The sequence below is a fragment of the Equus quagga genome, chromosome 4, assembly GCF_021613505.1.
Source record: "Equus quagga isolate Etosha38 chromosome 4, UCLA_HA_Equagga_1.0, whole genome shotgun sequence".
NCBI lineage: Eukaryota > Metazoa > Chordata > Mammalia > Perissodactyla > Equidae > Equus > Equus quagga.
Genome location: NC_060270.1, coordinates 49669756 through 49688719, shown reverse-complemented (window position 1 = coordinate 49688719; position 18964 = coordinate 49669756). Strand labels below are relative to the sequence as shown.

Here is an 18964-nt window from a genome sequence, read left to right as displayed (position 1 = left end):
GACTCTCAATTCACGACACAAAGTTCATGAAATGAAAGGCCACGTCGTGTCCCGCATTGTTCTGTTGTGTAATGGACTAGGAGGAAGGTAGCTGCTGAATCCCAGGTGAGGACCTGAGATTTCAAGCCACGGAGCAGTGTCCTCACCAGAGTCACAAGCCAGTATCTGACATGTACCTGGTCTGTGTTCTTAATTGGCATTCTTACTGTGGCTGGCTGGCACCTGGCAGATATTTTTATTCTAATCTTGACTGGTCACTAGGCTCTCTAAGACCACCGTCAGAGAGGAAATTACACTGACCTCGCAGAAATGCAATGAAAATAAATCCACATAAAGAAAGTTTAAAAAAACATATGGAGCCAGCGCTGATGGTCTACTGGTTAAAGTTCTCTCTCAACCCCACGGCCTAGGTTCATGTCCCCGTCACAGAACCACACCATCCGTCTGTCAGTTGCCATGATGTGGCGACAGCTCACATAGAGAACTAGAAGGACTTACAACTGTGATATATAACCATGCCCTGGGACTTTGGCAAGAAGGAAAAAAATATACATATTTTTTATTTTATATGTTTTTTTCATATATATATATATATGAATGGTGAAAGCCAATGTTAGGTGACCCACGAACTTGAATTTCCAATTTCATCAGTAAGTTTAGGTCTGAAAAGAAGCTAAAGAAGTAATTGCTTATTTAAATACCATTATATTCTTAGTTTTTGAACCATATGAATGTATTAACTATTTTCAGAATTAAATCAAATATACACCCAAGAAAGAAAGATCATTACTTTGAAAAGCAGAACATTTTCTTGTTTTCAAACATAGTTGTAGGTAGCTCAGATTTTTTTTAAAAAGTGACAATTGAGAATGAAGGAGAAGCTAAAATGACCTATTTGACTAGTACTTGTTTAATATTTAAAATTATTCAAAGGATATTAATAATTAACAAGAAAATGTAAGGCAAAATTTTATCCCTTTAACAATGGTCCCTTTTTCTGATCACCAGGTTCTGAAGATAAAGTTATGAATGCTTATGCTTGGGTACTTTTGCATATAACTTGGTCGCTTACTCTTGTTAGATACAGCCTCATGCAGTCAGCCTGTAGCCACTTTAATGAGATATATTTTTAGCCATTAAGAGGATTTCTCCTCTCTTTTCTGTTTTAATCTTATCAGCTAGATAGGAGTATTTTTCCGAAGATTGAACATATGGGAGTAAATATGCATCTGTGCCTCTGGATATATTAAAATCAAAAAGGAAGTTGGCATTTCTGGAATCTTGCAAAGCCGGTTTAATTTTATTATTGCTTGCAGCGTGGTATGGTATTACCTGTGAACTCTGCAGCAGATTCCAAGAGCACATTGATAAAATACTGAGTTCAACAATTGTATCTGGTGCTTACAAAGAGGGGTGTTTTTTGTAACCAAAAGCTTGGTGTAGCTAGTTTTCACAAGTGTTGGGAAAATACAAAAGATGTTCATTATGTTCAAGAATAATTCAAATAGTTCACAAAAAGTAGACTTATTTGTTAACGTATCTATTGGGTTCTTTTTAGAACTCCATCAGTGGCGAGAGATATTGATGATAAATCCAATGATGGCCGTGAACCCCTTATTGACAGCCTTGGGGCAGCAGAGGATCCCACTGGTTCCCTCACCATTTGAACCTCCAACTGTGGATAGGTATTTCTCTCCAATTTAATATTCTGGTCAAAGAAGTAAATGAATAATCAAGTTTTTGAACAATGTTAATCCCAGTGTTGTTTTATTGTCTAGTGTTATTTCAGGGAACTGTGGTTCAGCAACCCATGTCAAGATACTCTGCTGGCTGTACCTTCAACACACTTCCCATCACTTCCCCTTTGAGGAGTGCTTGACATATGTGTCACTCAGCAAATAGCTAACTAGCACTTACTATGTGACAAGCCTTGTGTGGCTGTAAACACTGGTGGAGTCTGCTCAGGCTGCCATAACAGAATACCACAGACTGCGGGGTTTGAACAACAGAAATTTATTTCTCATGATTCTCAAGGCTGAAAGTCCCAGATCAAGGTGCCAGCAGGGTTGGTTTCTGGTGAGACTTTTCTTCTTGACTTGCTGATGGCCGCCTTCTCCCTGTGTCTTCACAAGGCCTTTTTCTCTGTGTGCCTGCACTCCTGGGATCTCTTCCTCTGCTTAGAAGGAAACTAGTCTTATTGGATTAGGGCCCCACTCTTACGACCTCATTTAACCTTAATTAGCTCCTTAAAGGCCCCATCTCCAAATACTGTCACATTGGGAATTAGGACTTCAACATATGGATTTGGGGGTGGGGGGGGGGGGACACAATTTAGTCCGTAACAACTGGGTCTCTGGATTTCCTATGATAGAACAGTTTTTTCTCTTCAATAAAAGTGAAATTATCAGTACTTACTTTGCACACTTTCTTCCCTTCTTTAGAGTATTTTGACATTCTGAGGAGAAAGTAAAATCCATTATTTATTTTGTTCATGGAGTGTGAACAATAAAGTTGGACTTCTAGAGATCACTGAAGTTTGGCAAAGAAATAGATTGTCTACCCAGGTAGTCAGACACTGAGCCAAAGTATGTCCATTCAATGAGAAAAGACTGTTGTGGCCAGAACGGTATGCTGGTCATGGAAAGTCATAGAGCAGTATTGATTTGACTAGATCTTTTTTTCCAGACATCTCTAAAGCTTTCCCTTCCTGCTTTCTCTGTTGCATTGTCAGCCGGGTCGATCCTTCCTTAGTAGGGTCCTTCCTCCTAATCTTTCTTACCATCTTTCTACTTAAACCAATAATAGAGACTAGAGACCTGCAAGAAGGAATGCAGGGCTTTGGTACTTCATTTGGGGAAGAGATGATAGAATCCCATATGGCAATAAAAAAATTTCACTGCCTATGCAACGGAAATTTTGTATAACTTCATCTTCATTTTATCTATCCTTGTATCTTTTTTCCCTAGGGATTTACTGCCTTCCACTGTAGCGCCCACTGACCCAAGACAGTTTTGTGTTCCTTCCCCATTTGGATCATCTGGTCTACCCAATACAAATATGCCGAACCTGCTGTCCAATCGTGTCTACTCAGGTAAGAGCAATAGATGGCTCCCCTCTGCGGAGCCCCAGTGAACTGGATGGCTGCATTAAACTTGTGCTCAAATTCACTGTTGATTTTGGAGGCAGAACTGCATGGTGGTTATCCTTGTAGTTTCTGCAGTTGCTACTTAGGTTTAAATCATGGTTCCACCACTGTGTGATCAGTTGCTTAACTCCTCCAATCATCAATTTACTGACGAATAACATGAAAATCTGCAATGTTGCTATCGGTCTCATCTTACACATGAGGAACTAATAACGTCTTGAGGAGATGAGATCTGAGAGTTAAAGGGGCTTGGAGCTGTTTATATATTTCCTGATAGGTCGTAGTGAGGTCTTGCCTTTTATTCTGAGTAAGAGGGGAATCTTTCATGGACTTTCAAGAAAGGAGTGACATAGTCTGACATGTTTACCAGGACCACTCTGGCTGCTGTGTTGGGGACAAACTTGATAGGATCAAAGTTCTGGGTATAAACTGATGAAAGTTAATGTGCTATTAGAACAGTCAAAAGATTTTGATGGGCTGGCCCTGGGTGGTGACAGTAGAAATCCTAAGAATTGGTTGGAATCTGTAATTATTTTGAAGGTAGAAACAACAGAATTTTCTCACGGTTTAGATATGGGATGTGAAAGGAGAGGTGTTATGGATGACCTCAAAAATCACAGGCTCAGTTTTGCTCAGATTGCATTTGATATGCCTAGTAGACAATCAATGGGAGATGTCAAAAAAACAGCTGAGGTTCAGGGCGGACTTCTGAGGACAGCCTGGAGATATAATTTTGGAAGTCATCAGCATATACGAGACTAGATGAGGTCATCTATAATGTGAGAATAGCTAAAAGTTAAAAGGATGATCCCTGGCACATAACAACAGGGTCCAGAAGAAGAAGAGGAACAAGCAAGGGAGAAATAGAAGGGGCAACAGAACAGTGAGGTAGGAGGAAACCCAGGAGACTATGGAGGCCTGGGAGCCAACGGAAGAAAGTGTCTTAAGGAGAGAGTGAGCAACTGTGTCAAGTATGCCGTTCGTAGATAAAGTAAGACGAAGACCCAGAATATATGATTAGATTTAGCTATGTGGAGGTCACTGCTGATCTTAATAAGAGCAATTTCAGTACAGTGGTGTCAGTGAAAACATGACTGGTGGGGGCTCAAGAGACAATAGGAGGTGAGAATTTCCTGACGATATTGAAGATCAAGGTGATGCATCTTTTCTCCCCACAACTATATTCATGAGTTTCTGTTTGTCCCTGCTCCTCAATTCCAACAACTCTTAATAGATAGGAACAATGTGAGTGAAAATTCTGACACAAAAACAAATATGGTTGGTGCCAGGACCAGTGAAGACACTGGCCCGCCTGGATTTGAGCATGTTCCCTACCTCAGTGCATGGATCCACTGCAATGAGACTGGGCATCTAAGCAAAGACCAAGTCTGAAACTAGACACAGCCACTGGAGTGGTCCAAGGACCACAGAAGACAGGTCCAACAGCTATCCTGGATGGAAGCCCCATCTGGCAGCAAGAATCCAGTAAATCTATAGCCTAAGGTTATAGGCGACAGATAAATAGACCAGTGAAATATTTGCATTGCTGACTCTGAGTCCTCCTTAGTGATGAAGAATCCAGAAACTGCCAATATTTCAATACAAATAAACAGGTTGACCCCTTGTCCCAGGGACATAGGTGAGGTCTCCCACCTCAAGGCTGACCTGTAGGAGGGTAAGCAAGGGCAAGGTAGGGCCTCAGTCCCATGGAAACTGAGCTACTATGTAAGTTAGCAAAATAGAAACTAGGACAGAGATCTATTTCAAAAATTGGGATATTAGGTAAAGAGTGGATTATTACAACTGGACTAGCACTAAGTTGCATATTATCTTTGGGAAAGAGAAAAAAATTTGAAATAGGTTTGATGAGTCTAGGTTTCAGAGTCCTAAAATCCAGGTAATTAGAATTGCATCCTCTACACTGGACTTCTTATGCAGACTTTCTCCGCATCTTTGGGTGTTACGCCATGGGTTGGCAGTTTTATGCATGCCAGCTGTCTAAAGGAGAATATGTTGAAGCCATTGAACTATAAAAATGTAGAGTGTTAGAGTTAGAAGGATTTTTAGAGGTCACCTCATCTAACCTTTGAATTTTACAAATGACAAAGAATCTCATTAAAAAAGATAGATGTAATACGGCTTATGGCAAGATAGGTTATTATTATTAGGAGTTTAATGAGCTCTACTAACTTGGTACAAAGCAAATAAAAGAAACAATTCTAGACTTCATGATACTTACCCTGTTGCTGGGGAGAACAGATTTACATACGAAAAACTATCATTGAGGGTCTGCCCGTGGCCCAGTGGTTAAGTTTGTGCGCTCCGCTTGGACGGCCCGGGGTTTTTCGGGTTCGGATCCTGGGCGCGGACATGGCACTGTTCATCAGGCCATGCTGAGGTGGCGTCCCACACAGCACAACCAGAAGGACCTATAACTAGAATATACAACCATGTACTAGGGGAGCTTTGGAGAGAAGAAGCAACAAAAAAAAGAAGATTGGCAACAGTTGTTAGCGCAGGTGCCAATCTTTAAAAACAAGCAAAACTATCTTTGAACAAAACTATGTATACTAAGTACAATTTGTGTGCCTGTTATTGTTAGAGTGTGGTCTGCAGACCTGTGCCGGTCGTGAGGGGTTTGTACAATTAAATGCATAAATAGAGAGTAAGGGCTTAGAAACTGTTATAGCAATTTAACAAGGCAATTTTATGTCTGTTAATCTAGTAATTTTTAAAAATCATGCTTATATTTGTCCTTGTTCTCATTTCGGTTTTCGAAAAAATCATTTTATTGTATTTTTTAAAAGTTTCAATCCAGGATGGGTTGGAAATTTAAAAAGAAGAAAATGGTCCTGAACCGTAGATAGTTTGAGGAGCACCAGTAGACGCTAAGTGCATTAGGAGTCCAAAAAAAAAAAAAGATCGATGTAAGCATGAAGTTACCAGGCAAGGATAGAGCCTTGAATTCTGGCAATGCTGCTGCCATTATTTCAAGACTTTTTGGAAGGTTCACACAAACAAAGAATGTAATGCAGCCCGACTCCATTGAAATAGTTTTCGAAAAAGTCTTTACCTCAGATGCACCAAAAAGTCCACATAGAGAACTTTATATTTTATCCACTTAAGTCATTGCATTTATTTCCAGACATTTCAGTGCATCAAGAAGCACTGAGTTACTTTTTGTAAAAGATCAATTAATTCCTCTCATACCAAACAAAATTAAAAAGCTGTAGAGTTTTATTTCAAAAGCAACAGACGGAAAGATCATAGTTCGTTTCATCTTTTTTCCTTCTAAAGTATGGCAGGAAAACATCACCAATCATGAGACCCACACTTAAAGAAAAAAATTATTCTTGTCATCATGCCATTAGCAAAGTTGCTCTAAAATGCTCAATGGCAATGATCTGATACTGTTTCCAACCTTGTGCTCAGCTGGTGGTTTTTTGCAGATACTGTCCTAAATCATTATATTTTATTTCATTATTTTCGAATGGATGTTGTTAATTTGTTTGTGGGGTGGGATGGTGGTTTTCTTTTTTAAGGTTGGGGCATTTTACCACCCGAATCCATAAAGGCAATGGCTAGAAGGAATGAGATGATTCAAAGGCAGCATATTGCCAGGTAACGTAGCAATGTTGTTTTATCTATTTTCTATGCATTCATTTGTTTGTTTATTCATTTGTTATATATACATATAAAATTTATATATTCCTTTATATATACATGCATTCATTATATTTGCATAATGTTCTATTTGTTTATATTGTTATGTTTGAGTGTGTATATATATACATATATACACACACTGATTTTATACACACACACACACACACTGATTACTTACAAAAAGTATTTCAGGAATATTACAAAGAGAAACATATACAAACATGTGCACAGTTTGGTTAAGGATGAAGCAAGGTTAGAAATTCCACAGTGAAGCTAAGTCCACAGATCATAATACTGTGTCAATGTCTCATAGTTAAAATGCCTAGCTGTGATTCCTCTGAAATTCATATTGGCATTTCTGTCTTAAATGACTTCAGTTCTGCCCAAAGATAGGAGCCAAGCTTGCCAACCCCCTTCAGACTACACTCTCAGAGCCCAGACAGTGCCGTGTCAGCTCAGCAGTGGCCTTCGGCTGTAGTGAAGCTCAGCAATAATGACTAGGGTATGGCTGGGGGTGGAGAGAAGGCATCAGTCAATCTTCTCACCACTGAACCTTAATGGGTCCAGATGACGACCAATAAGCAAAGTAACGTAAGCAAAAACACCAACAAGTCCTCCCCCTCCCCCGACCCCTGCCACTAGCGTTAATTTGTAATAGTTGAGACTTGCATTGAACTTATTGTGTTTCTCGAGTTCCACTAAAACTGCAGGGTTTTAAAAACCTCTTCCCAGAACTTTAGTTTCTTTGAGGATTAATCTCTGGCCAGAAACAACTCTGTCTTGCACTATCCCCACACTGGCTAAACGTGCCATGTCTATTAGAGGTAATGCTCTAAAGACTGGCCTTGGACGTCCATTGTGAGACTCAACCAAACCCTCCCCCCTCAGATCTTACTCCAAACTCTCTTTCCCGGTGGCTTTGTGGGGGATTTGTGTTTCCACCTAACAGACTTCAGGTAAGTAGTGCAAGGACTCACAGGAAAAGCATAGGTGCTCATTTAGGGAAGGCAGAGGGCCATTAAAATTATATTTCTAATGGTTTTCTTGGGTTGTATAAAATATATGGTTTTGTTTTTAGGATGGAAATGGAAATGCATGCCATTTACCAGCAAAGGAGAATAGAAAAAGTTAATCCCAAGGGACTAGGGGGCCTGGGGATACCATTCCTCTGTGGGTCCGGTATCCCAGCTGGCCCAGCCACCTACCATGGCAGAAGCATGCTCCCTGCCAGTGACCTGCATTTTCACAGAAGCGCCCTGAGAAACCTTCAGGGAAACCCCATGCTAGTGACAACTGGTCCACGCTTTCTAGAGAGCTGGGGGCAGAAACGTCGTCATCTCAGGAGAGGTACAGGGAATCAAAAAGTTCTAGACAGTGACACTGAGAGTTCCAAAAGTCAAGCAGAAGAAAAAACCCTAGGCCAGACTCATGCGATTCCCTATGAAGAGGATGAGTACGCAAAAGACCCAGAAACTGAAGTTCTCAACAGTCAGAAGTCCAGCAAAACCAATGAAAAGCCAAATACAGCTCTTGCCAACACCTGTGGAGAGCTGGAGTTCACCCAGAGAAAACCCTGGGGAGCTCATGGCACTTCCCTGGAAGCAAAGACCTGGGACAGTGACAAAGAGAAGCCTTCAGATCAAGTTTCCGCAGCCTGTGGTGAAAAGAATGAGGCTTGTCCTCCAGCTCCTCCGCTGCCAGGTAGCTGTCCAAAGGCCAATGGCCAATGGCAGATCCTCATGAACCACAGTTCATCAAGTCCATTACGTTATGACATAGTGAACTGTAACCATTGTGTTTCTTTTTATCCTTCTTTTCCTTACTCCTATTTAGAATTACCTCTTCTTGAAGTCACTTTAATACATTAGTTCCAATCACCCATGTCAGTGAAACTTGTCTCTATTTATAGATTGCTATACAGAGAATTTTCAGCAAAGCCTAGGAAGGTAAGTATGAGGAAGGATGGGAAAACCTACCAGAATTTTTAATTAGAATTTTAATTTAATGTACTGTTAATCTCTTCAACCCAAAATAGAGGGGCTTCTTGCTTAAAAGTATAAATTTTATTTCCTCTGTATTTAAATGCAGAAAAAAATAGACGATTAAACGGAAGCATTAACTTTCAGTGCCCATTACTGTTATGATACCTTCTAATCTAAAAGTATTGATGCACTACCCGCCCCCCCCAAAAAACCACACTGAATAGTTTTCTTGAACTTCTTTAGATAAAAATATTTTAAAACACAGGGATTTGGGAGTGTATATAATCTAATCATCATACCAACCGCTTCCCTTACGAAGTGTTAATTTGCCATTTTGATGAAAATGTAACTAAATTCTTGCATCACCTAGAGAGCGTGATAAACTACATAACGTCATGGAACATGGTAGTGTTAATCTGGAGAATGAAATCCACAGGGCGTTTCTGTTGGAATCTGAGAGAAGCTGGAGCTGTTCTGGGACTTGTTTATCTACATTAATGCTGTCAGTAAAGATCCTTTAGAGGAAGAAAAGAAAGGAGACAGCTAAGCTTTTCAGAAAACATCTCTCAGTAACTCAATATCTTTTAAGGAGTTTACACATAGATCTATATAAAAAGACTACTCCATGGTAACAGAACATCAGGAAATTAACGTAACTATACAGAAAACTGTGCCTTAGTCTCCCCCATTTCCTTGGAAATTTTATACCACCAAATAATTTCCTTTCCATTTTAAAGGAACACACTCACTGCTTACAACTGGGGAGAACCTGGCTTTGGATGAAGATATTCAGAAATGGACCGTGAATGACGTGCACAACTTCATTAGTGGCCTTCCAGGTTGCTCGGACTATGCTCAGGTGACTTAAAATTTAAGTATTTTCATAAAAGTAAGACACTTTGAAGTATATTTCCTTCATAATAAGTTCTGTCAAACTTGCATTTTGCCTTTACAGAGGATTCCTAATAACCTCCCCCTCTTTACATAATTGACTACCCTAGGAAAGGAGCCTCTGATTGGTGGAGCTTGGGTCGTGTGCCCCACCCCAGCTGCAGGGGAGGCTGGGAAAGCAGTGTTGGGTTTAGTTTCTCTTCCGTTAAGACTCCCAGAGGTGGAAGCTCTTCCCAAATTAGGAGATTCAGAAGTCAAACATCCGAAAACAATGAGAAGTGTCTACTACATTTCCTACTTGTCTGTATAATAAATATTTTGGGGGCACAGACTTCTGTACTAGAAGTTTTAGGCTACTCATAATAGGTAACAGAAATATATACTTTATTCTAAAGGACACGAAGGTAATAGATCTGAAAAGTAGAAATTAACTATTTTTAAATTCTATATGCTGGGGCAGTGTACAAAAAAGCATACACACCTATAATTCAATCTGGTAGATAAATACTATTTTTAAAATTATAATGAACTGTCAGGACAGTTGGGAAGAAGACTAGTTTTACTTGTATGGGAAAACTGGTAACAAAAATCATGGTTTGGCAACTTTTTGAAATTTATGTCAATGTTACATTTTCATGTGTATAGTTTACTTTCTCAAGTGAGTTAATAACACAGTTCCAAGCAAGACCGTGCCTGTTAACTCTGGTGTCATTATCTTAGGCTTATAAATTAAAGGAAAAGAAAGCAAGGAGAGGGCATTACGATTTAACAACATCACAATTAACTGATGTTTTCAAATCTTGATTTTGTAATAATATTTTCCTTTGGTGTAATGCTGTCAATTCTTTTTTTCTTTCTTTTTTTGTTCTGTTTATGGGACTTATGAAAAAATTCTATAGAGGGTAGTAATTAAGAGGATGGCTTATGAAACCAGAAAGTACAAGTTCAAATTCGAGCTTTTCTACTTTCTGGACATGTGACCTAGAACACGTTGCCTCCCTTCTCTGTGCCTCAGTTTTATCGTCTGTAAAATGGGGTTAACAGTATAACACATTCTCAGAGGATTGCTGTAAGCTATAAAGAGTGCCTGGCACCTTGCAAGTACGCAATAAATGCTAATTTCATGATTATATCAGAGGCTCTTAGAGAGAGCAGGACCTCAATTTACTTTTGAAGCAAGTTGTATTCCTCAAGTCACCCTCTTTGTCTTTTTGCATACCTGATAAAAATTTTTGTCCTATTCTCTCCTATTCAATAAGTATAACTATATTATTAGTCATTAACCGTGGGTCAATCGCTTTTTAAATTTATCCATGCCGTTTTCAAATACCCATCAACTACCAGTACAATGAAGTTACCAAATTCTGATAACAGCCAGAAACAAGCAACCCTGTGTATAATGAACGTGTAAGTGCTGACTTCTGATGGATAGAATCTGTTTCCACTGTCATTATTCCTAATCAGTCAGTGATCCAGAGTCATAACAGTGCAGTTTATAATAACCACTCTTGTAGTAAATAATATTACATGCATTTCATACTTTATCATCCCAAACATCCTCTTGTGGGTACACAGAAGTCACATAAACACGAATACCCCAAACTTTGCTGACTCATTATCTCTCACCAACAGGATGTCAGTGCTCCTGTCCCCGCCACAAGAAGGGGTACAATTATTTCTAGGTGTTTCTCAAATATGTTTACGATCAAGTCCTGCTCTTGTTTCCTTGTTAAAGTCTGTTCCCTCCCAGTGACTGCTGGTGAGATCAACTTCCAGAATGCCACTGCTTTGCTGGGCACGACCCCGCCGTGCTCGGTGACGGTGTTCTGTGGAGAAATGGTGGAACCCCCGGACGCGCCTGGGTACAGGGTACCTGTACCTGAAGCAGCACAGCTTGTGCACAACTTTCACAAGGACACTTGTGTAAAATGTTCCAGTCGGTTTTTACTCACAGCCCCTGCAACTAGTCAGGGTTACACTCACCGTCTCCCCCCACCCACTCCAGTCCTCTTCTTCCTCACCTCTGTCTTAAGTGCCTACTCAGCAACCTCCCACCACCTGCCTCCTATAAGTAGAAAAAGAAATTAGGAAAAAAGAAACACAACTAAAACCCAAAGGCCCCATGCAAATGAACTCTTTTAAATAGATGTAGAGAGAAGGTTGGTGGCTCAACTGTTTAGGGACATCCAAGAGACCCTGCAACACATTTTGCTTGTTCTAAGTAAATATCTAGTTCAAAGAACACAGCAGATAAAATATTCTCACTTTAAAAATAACTGAAATTACTAAAAATATGTGCACATTTATCTGGTGCTCTTGACCTAAACTGCTCTTGTGAGAACGAATGGGGAGGGACATCTTCTGAGTGACAGTGGCATGTTCTGCATCTTTGCCTCAGGCCCAGGGTCATCCACCGTGGCTGGGTGTTAGGCCCTCACACATTTCAGGCCCTGGCTGCCAACCTACCTCCGCCTGAAAATGTAGCCCTGTGATGTCTCCTTCTTTGGATGCTCATTCACGGTCCCTTCACTGCTCAGTGGAATCTCTACAAAGGAAAGAGAAATGAAGCAAAATTTCTACCACTAATATACTTAACTATTTTCATCAGTACTACTCTTTCTGAATGGCAATGCAATTAAGCAGACAAAATCCTGGATCAGAATCATAAACTATATGTTATTTTACAAGTTCTCCAACTGGCAAGCTGTGCTTCTTGGGCAACTCCACTTTTGCTACATTAGTTCTCTCATTTATGAAAGATCATAATAATAATGCCTACTCTTTGTTGGGCACAGACTATATGCCAGACACTGTACTAGGCACATTGTTTAGACTATGTTCTAAATTTAATTTATACCATAATTCTACAAAGAAGATATTAACCCTATTTTGCAGCTGAGTAAAACTGAGCATCAAGGTAGTTAAGAGAATGAATACTTGAAAAATGTGTATGTGACCACAAATCTAGCTCTTTCCATGGTAATTACTCTACACTGAGGATATTGGGCCATATGCTTTCAGTATCTGGGCCCCTAGGAGTTCTCAAAGGTGGTAAAAGGGATCCTTAAGTTATTCTTGATATTTCAAAAAACCTAAGCTAAATCATACAGTTCCCCAAGGCTATAAGCCTAACCCAAAGTCAACTTTTTTTGCTTTAGCCCAAAGTAAGTTAATTGATATTAGCCACTCTATGATTTACTTGATATTAGCCACTCTATGATTTACTTAATTAAAATAGGAAAAGAAATACTTAACAAATGTAGTTTGTGAACAACTAGAATCTATTAGAACACAAAGTTCCTGGTACAGAAACTTCCCAAGAAGTTCTCTACCAGCCTGGAACCTTTGTCCACCAGCAGGTTTCCTAGTTTCTGGAAGAAAGGAAGGCATGCTCACATCCACTGCACAGTCAGAGCAAACAGGCCCTGCTGGAAAGTTCCAGCATGACAGCTCTCACCTGCATTTCCTCTCCTCCCTTTACCGTTCGTGTAAGGCAGTGGATGGAGGGCACAGCACCTAGAAATGTGAGAGATGAAATTTGTTTGCAATGGTTTTTACCCACATCCCTTTACTCAGACTATTGGCCCACTCGCCGATTTGTCCAGCAATGTTTATTGCATGTCTTCTGCTATGTGCCAGCCACTGTGTTTGCGTACACTGGCAAAGAAGGCATGGCCCTGACCTCAAATAATAACTATTCCAGGTTGAAACTTGGTTCTATAAACAGAGAATTACCACTCCAAAGGTTGTTAAAGAACACAAACAATGTGCTGCTGGAGCACAGAAGAGAGAATAACTGAAAATAAGAAATTTTATCAATTTGTACGTCATCCTCAAGCAGTCTTAATGTTTCCTCCAAAACTAAAATATCTATGTAGAAAACTAGAATTTTTTTTAAAAGGTATTTAGACAAAGTTAACACCTTTTGTATTTAATAAGGTATTTAAAGATCATGCAATTGATGGAGAAACTTTGCCATTACTCACAGAGGAGCATCTTCGAAGCACCATGGGATTAAAGCTCGGGCCAGCACTGAAGATCCAGTCGCAGGTAGGAGATTTTTCATAACTAAATATACATTAATGGTCTTAAACTTAAGAGAAATGTGTTACTTTTATCTTGTCGTAATATGAATAATACCTATTTAACCTCTTTATTAAGCGTTTCTCCTCTGTGGGTGGGGACATGATAGAAGTGGAGGAACCTGAAAACATTCGATGGGGCAGTGGTACTCATTCCTAGGTGTAGTTGGGAAGACACAAGTGTGCTGGTAAATGTTTAACAACCAGCTCTCTTTAAAAACAAAAATGAACCCTGATTTGTAGCATTTGTCCATTTCTGTAGTGTAAATACTCCCAGCGTGGCTGACAAACTCCTAATGTAACGTCACTGAAGACAGAAGTGGGAAGAGATGCCCAGCAGCACCCTGTTTGAGAGTATTTTCACCGTATGGCTAGAACAGGTGTAAACAACCTCAACAGCAGAGATAATAATAATAGTAAAGCAATTAGGTAGAAACAATTAATAAGTGATAAGTTTGGTTATTTATTACTTTAGTTTTCAATATAGCGTATTTAACTGTAAGTTCATATAATTTAATTTTTAGTATTGGCATGTTTAACAACTGGCTTGCAGATTTCCTAAAAATTTAACAACTGGTGCTCAAGGGCAGGAATGAGCCAGCTCCAGCACACCACTTCTCATCACCTCCACTGCTTCATTCTGGACTAAGGCACCATCATCTCTTATTAGATTACTGCATCAGCCTTCTAACTCTTCTCCTTGCTCTGCCCTTGCCTAGCCAGAGCCTATTCACAAAGCAGTAAAGAAGGATCCTTTGAATACATAAGACAGATCATGTCACTCTTCTGCTCAAAAGTCTGCAAGAGCCGCCTGTTGCCTTCAGAGTAAAAGTCAAAGTCCTAAATTATTTGCACTCCTTCTCACCCACCACCACCCTTACCTTCTTCACCTCATCTTCCACTGCTCTCCCCTTCGATTCCTGCTTTTGCCCACTTGCCCCTGGATGCTACTTGAACATCAAGGCTTGCTCCACCTTAGGCCATTCCTTCTGCTTGGGATGCTCTTGCCCCTGACAGCATCCTGCTTTGCTCCCTCATCTCTTTCATCTTTGCTCTACTCTACCTTCTCAATGAGGCTCACAGGGTTCACTTTATTTAAAATAGCATGCAGCCCAGCCCCCCATACATCCTATTGCTATCCCTGTTTCTGCTCTTCTCTTTTTCCCCATAGCACCTACCACCTTCAATCATACCATGTAGTTTACTTATTCGTTATATTCATGTCTATTGTTGATTTCCCCTTGCCCCTACTAGAATGTAAGCTCCCTGAGAGCAGAGATCTTTATCTGTTTTGTTGACTGATGTATCCTTAGAAATGCCCATAGACCCATAATAGGCAGCAATTATCTGTTGAAAGAATGAGATTCCTGGGGCTGGCCCCGTGGCCGAGTGGTTAAGTTCGCGCGCTCCGCTGCAGGCGGCCCAGTGTTTCGTTGGTTCGAATCCTGGGTGCGGACATGGCACTGCTCATCAGACCACGCTGAGGCAGCGTCCCACATGCCACAACTAGAAGGACCCACAACGAAATATACAACTATGTACTGGGGGGCTTTGGGGAGAAAAAGGAGAAAAATAAAATCTTTAAAAAAAAAAAAAAAAGAAAGAAAGAATGAGATTCCTGAAAGTGAAACTAAAAAGCATCAACTAATTCTTCCCAGAATTTATACAGGACTCTATCCATTTATAATACATGTTTATGCCAGCAGTTGAGATTTCAAAATGTCCTTCAAAAACCATTTTTATTTGCCCAAAATGTTTAGGGGTAAAGAAGTTATTTCTAGTGCAAATACTTTAATGTTTCCATTGGTATTCTTTTTTCCAGCTTCTTATTCTGGAATAATTTTAGATACAGAAAAGTTGCAAAGGTAGTACAGAGAATTCATTCAGCTTTTCCTAATGTTAACAGCTTACATAACGTGGTACATTTGTCAAAACTAAGAAATTAGCATTGGTACAATATGGCATTCACTTTTAAACAACTTATTTTTTTTAGTGAGGATACTATATATCTTGGTATACTTACAATGACACTGCATGGATTTTTCTCAAATCAAATTTTCTTTGGCTTTGATTTATCACGTTGGCTTTTTTTCTTTTTCTTTTTTTTTATCCTTATAATGTGGCCAACTCCAAGTCATTCTTAATTCCTCCTCACTTGCTGCTAGTGTTACCCTCTATACCATTTTCACAAGGCTGTCGTCATTTCCTGTGCTCCCATCTGATATGTGTAAGTGCCTCCAGGAAGCCCAATTGGGTTGATACATCCCAGGCTCCATTTACCAGCGTAACAGGACAGGACTCCCACTGAAGCTTGGGGGACAGTCCAGCTGATGCCAGATGTTTAACCAAACAGAACAGTTCTAGAGTCCTTGGGAATTTCTGGGGATCCAGTTGAAGCAGTAGAATTGGAAGGTTCTGAGTAACATCTGACAGACCCAGAGGTGAGCAGGCAGGAGTTCATCAGTAGGTAAGATAAGAAAGTCTCAATCTCCAAAATGGGAATCAAGGGCAAAATTCCACGTTAGTGAGCCCTGCCAAGAAGAAGGAAACCCACCCTCCAGAGCAGAAACTTAGAAGTTGGGCCAGAACTTGGCACACAAGGAAAGGGGCAGGAGAAGAAGAAGTTATTGGAATTTGAGAACTCAGATAGTCCCAGAACGAAGGAAGCTGAGTTTGAGCTGTGATGATGTGAACAACACAGAAATCTTCCAGGTCCCATTTAGGGTCAGGTTTGTAGAGAAGGCCAGTGGTTAGTACAGAGACACCAAGTCCCAGAGCAGCCTCGTTTATGTCTCAGCACTAAGCCAACTGAAAGCCAGCTGTGTGCTGAGGTTGCCTAAAGAATCCCAGCCTCCGCCAGGAGAAGGACCGGCTGGGTGTTGGTGGAGGTGGAGTGGGTCTCTGTGGGACCTCCTGTGGGACCGTTGGAAAAAGGAGAGGTGGAGTGAACTCAGAGGGAAATAATTGTGTGTACAGATGAAACACGGCAGAACCAGGAATGGCATTTGGAAAGTTACTACCACTTCGATATCTAGTTTTTCAGCAGTAAACACTGTATGATTCTGAGAGAAAGAAAAAGCCCACCACATCCTAGAATCAAGTCCCCCGCAACTATACAGATGCCTTGTGCCTGAAATTACCTCAGCATCCCTGCCACCCGTGGCTAAGCAGAGTACCTTAGGTTATTGAAAGTATTCATAGACTTAATTACTCTCATTATTTTGTCTTCAAAGGTATCTCAGCATGTGGAAAGTATGTTCTACAAGAAAAGTCTTTCACTTCCTGCCCATACAAGACAAGCATTTGATCAACCAGCAGATACATTCCCTGTTTTGGATTCTAATTCCTGGGGTGATACGTTTGACATGCCTTGTTCCAAAGATATAATAATTCCTAAGGGAACTGAGCGAGATAGTATGAGAAATTAAAACCCTCGAAAAGCGTGAACAGTCTTAATCAGTTTTCCAAAGCGTCTAGGATACTCTGAAGGGTGTTTGAGGTTTTCCCGGGACCAGACGGAGGCTGAGAGGAAGAGAAAGCCAGCCCTCCCAGAGCTGTCTTGGAGGAGGCCTTGCCCAAGAGGCTTCCTGAAGTGACCTCAGCACAAAGTGGCTGGAGGCGTATCCTTGGAAACAAATGCTAAACGAAGGAGAGAATTTGCAAACATCAAAAAAGCTACAGTCGGATGTTTCCATGAGGAAATCTATGAAGCCAAAAGAGACGATACTGAAAAAAAGAGCTCCTTACCTCTTTTCACTCATTTCCCATCCCTCAAACCAGAAAGAGACAAAGGTAACCCAGTGGAGTGAGAAGAAGGATGAAGAGAAAGTGGAAAAGTACAAAGCAGAGAAATAAAGAAGCTGACCACAGGCTCCACCTCATCTAGTTACAGGCTTCCAGGCTGGAGGAGGCCCACGCGAGGGAAGGGCAGAAGCTTTAACCTTAAAATTCAGTGTCTGACTCTTACTTGGCGTTTTCTTTCTGATGTGAAACTATGTTATGACTAAAAATAACTGGAGGACTCATTATCTGAGAGGGAGGTGAAAAGTCATAGTACCCACCTCATGTTTCACCCAAGCGCTGGGGCAGCCTTATCTCTGCAAAGCAGGTTTGAATTGGCAAGATGGAAGGGAGAGGATTAAAGTGGCTTTCTGCTCGTACTCTGTGGAGTATGACTTTTTTCAACTTCACATTAACAGGAAGCCTCTGAAAAGATACGCAAGAAACTGAGGAGAGTTTGCTGAAGGAGAGGACTGGGTGACAGGCGTGCAAGGGAGACTCACTACATGCCCTCTTGTACATTTTGAATTTCTAGCTATGAGAATGTATTTTCCGTTTTAAAAATTGATATCTAAAATAAAGAAACTGTAGTAAGCAGACTCTAAGATGGCCCCCAATGATCCCTGCTTCCTGGTGTCCATGGCCTTGTGTAATCCCCTCTCCTTTTGGGAGAGCTGAATGTATTGTCTCTTTTCTAATGAACAGAATATGACAGATGTGATGGGATGTCACTTCTGCGGTTTCTATCTGGGGTGCCGTCTCTCACTGTCTTTGGAATCCTTGCTCTCGGAGAAGCCAGCTTCGATGTCTCCAGGCAGCCCTGTGGAGAGCTCTGCGTGACTGAACTTGGAAAGGAATTTTCTGAGGCCTGCCAACAGCCACATGAGGGAACTTGAAGGTGGCTCCTCCCTGAGTCAAGCCTTGAGATGACCATACAGCTCCTGTCTACAACTTAATGGCAGCCCTGAGCCTGAGGGCCCCCAGCAAAGCCGCTCCTGAATTCCTGACCCACAGAAACTGGGAGATAAGAAATATGTGTTGTCTTTAGTCACCAGGTTTTGGAATAATTTGTTTCACAGCAATAGATAACTAAAAAAATAAATTGCATCCATAAACATATATAGCATGCTACCCACATTCACTTTTTGATTTGGAAGGTGAGTTTTGAAGTCATGTCCCCATAAACCATGCTAATTTAGTGGAGCTTTGCTTTCTTTCACTTTTAATGTGAAAACAGCAGAGGGTTTTTTCTGACATAAAATTATATTATACGGTCAAATATGCTTGTGACTTGCTAGTTTACTCTCTTTGGAGAGACAGAGAAAGAGAAATAATTCCTCCAAATTTCAATTTTTATTTATTCATTTATTTTTGGTGAGGAAGATTGGCCCTGAGCTAACATCTGTTGCCAATCTTCC

The 18964-nt window shown here is 40.6% G+C and overlaps 1 protein-coding gene and 1 long non-coding RNA gene across 3 annotated transcripts; one reads left to right on the top strand and one right to left on the bottom strand.

Moving 5' to 3' along the window:
* Positions 1-1599: 1599 nt before the first annotated feature.
* On the top strand, positions 1600-18940 carry SAMD7 (sterile alpha motif domain containing 7). Its single transcript, XM_046659304.1, has 7 exons — positions 1600-1685; positions 2967-3091; positions 6688-6766; positions 7890-8512; positions 9531-9652; positions 13624-13734; positions 17000-18940. Exons 1-7 carry the CDS (start codon positions 1600-1602, stop codon positions 17192-17194), a joined length of 1341 nt encoding a protein of 446 aa, XP_046515260.1. The 3' UTR covers positions 17195-18940.
* Positions 2026-5564, bottom strand: LOC124238388 (uncharacterized). 2 transcript variants are annotated; one of them, XR_006888300.1, is made up of 3 exons: positions 5385-5564; positions 2416-2455; positions 2026-2176 (listed from the first exon to the last, which is right to left on the bottom strand). It is a non-coding gene; the product is annotated as an uncharacterized LOC124238388 (long non-coding RNA). The 2 variants fall into 2 exon arrangements; XR_006888301.1 differs by having other exon boundaries at positions 2026-2173.
* Positions 18941-18964: the final 24 nt, after the last annotated feature.

What these genes read in the sequence shown, in the direction of transcription:
- SAMD7 (XM_046659304.1), top strand. Translation starts at nt 1,600, where the DNA reads ATGGCCGTGAACCCCTTATTGACAGCCTTGGGGCAGCAGAGGATCCCA. An exon ending in GAACCTCCAACTGTGGATAG is followed by an intron (nt 1,686 to 2,966) that starts GTATTTCTCTCC and finishes TTTTTTCCCTAG; the next exon opens with GGATTTACTGCCTTCCACTG. An exon ending in GTCCAATCGTGTCTACTCAG is followed by an intron (nt 3,092 to 6,687) that starts GTAAGAGCAATA and finishes TTCTTTTTTAAG; the next exon opens with GTTGGGGCATTTTACCACCC.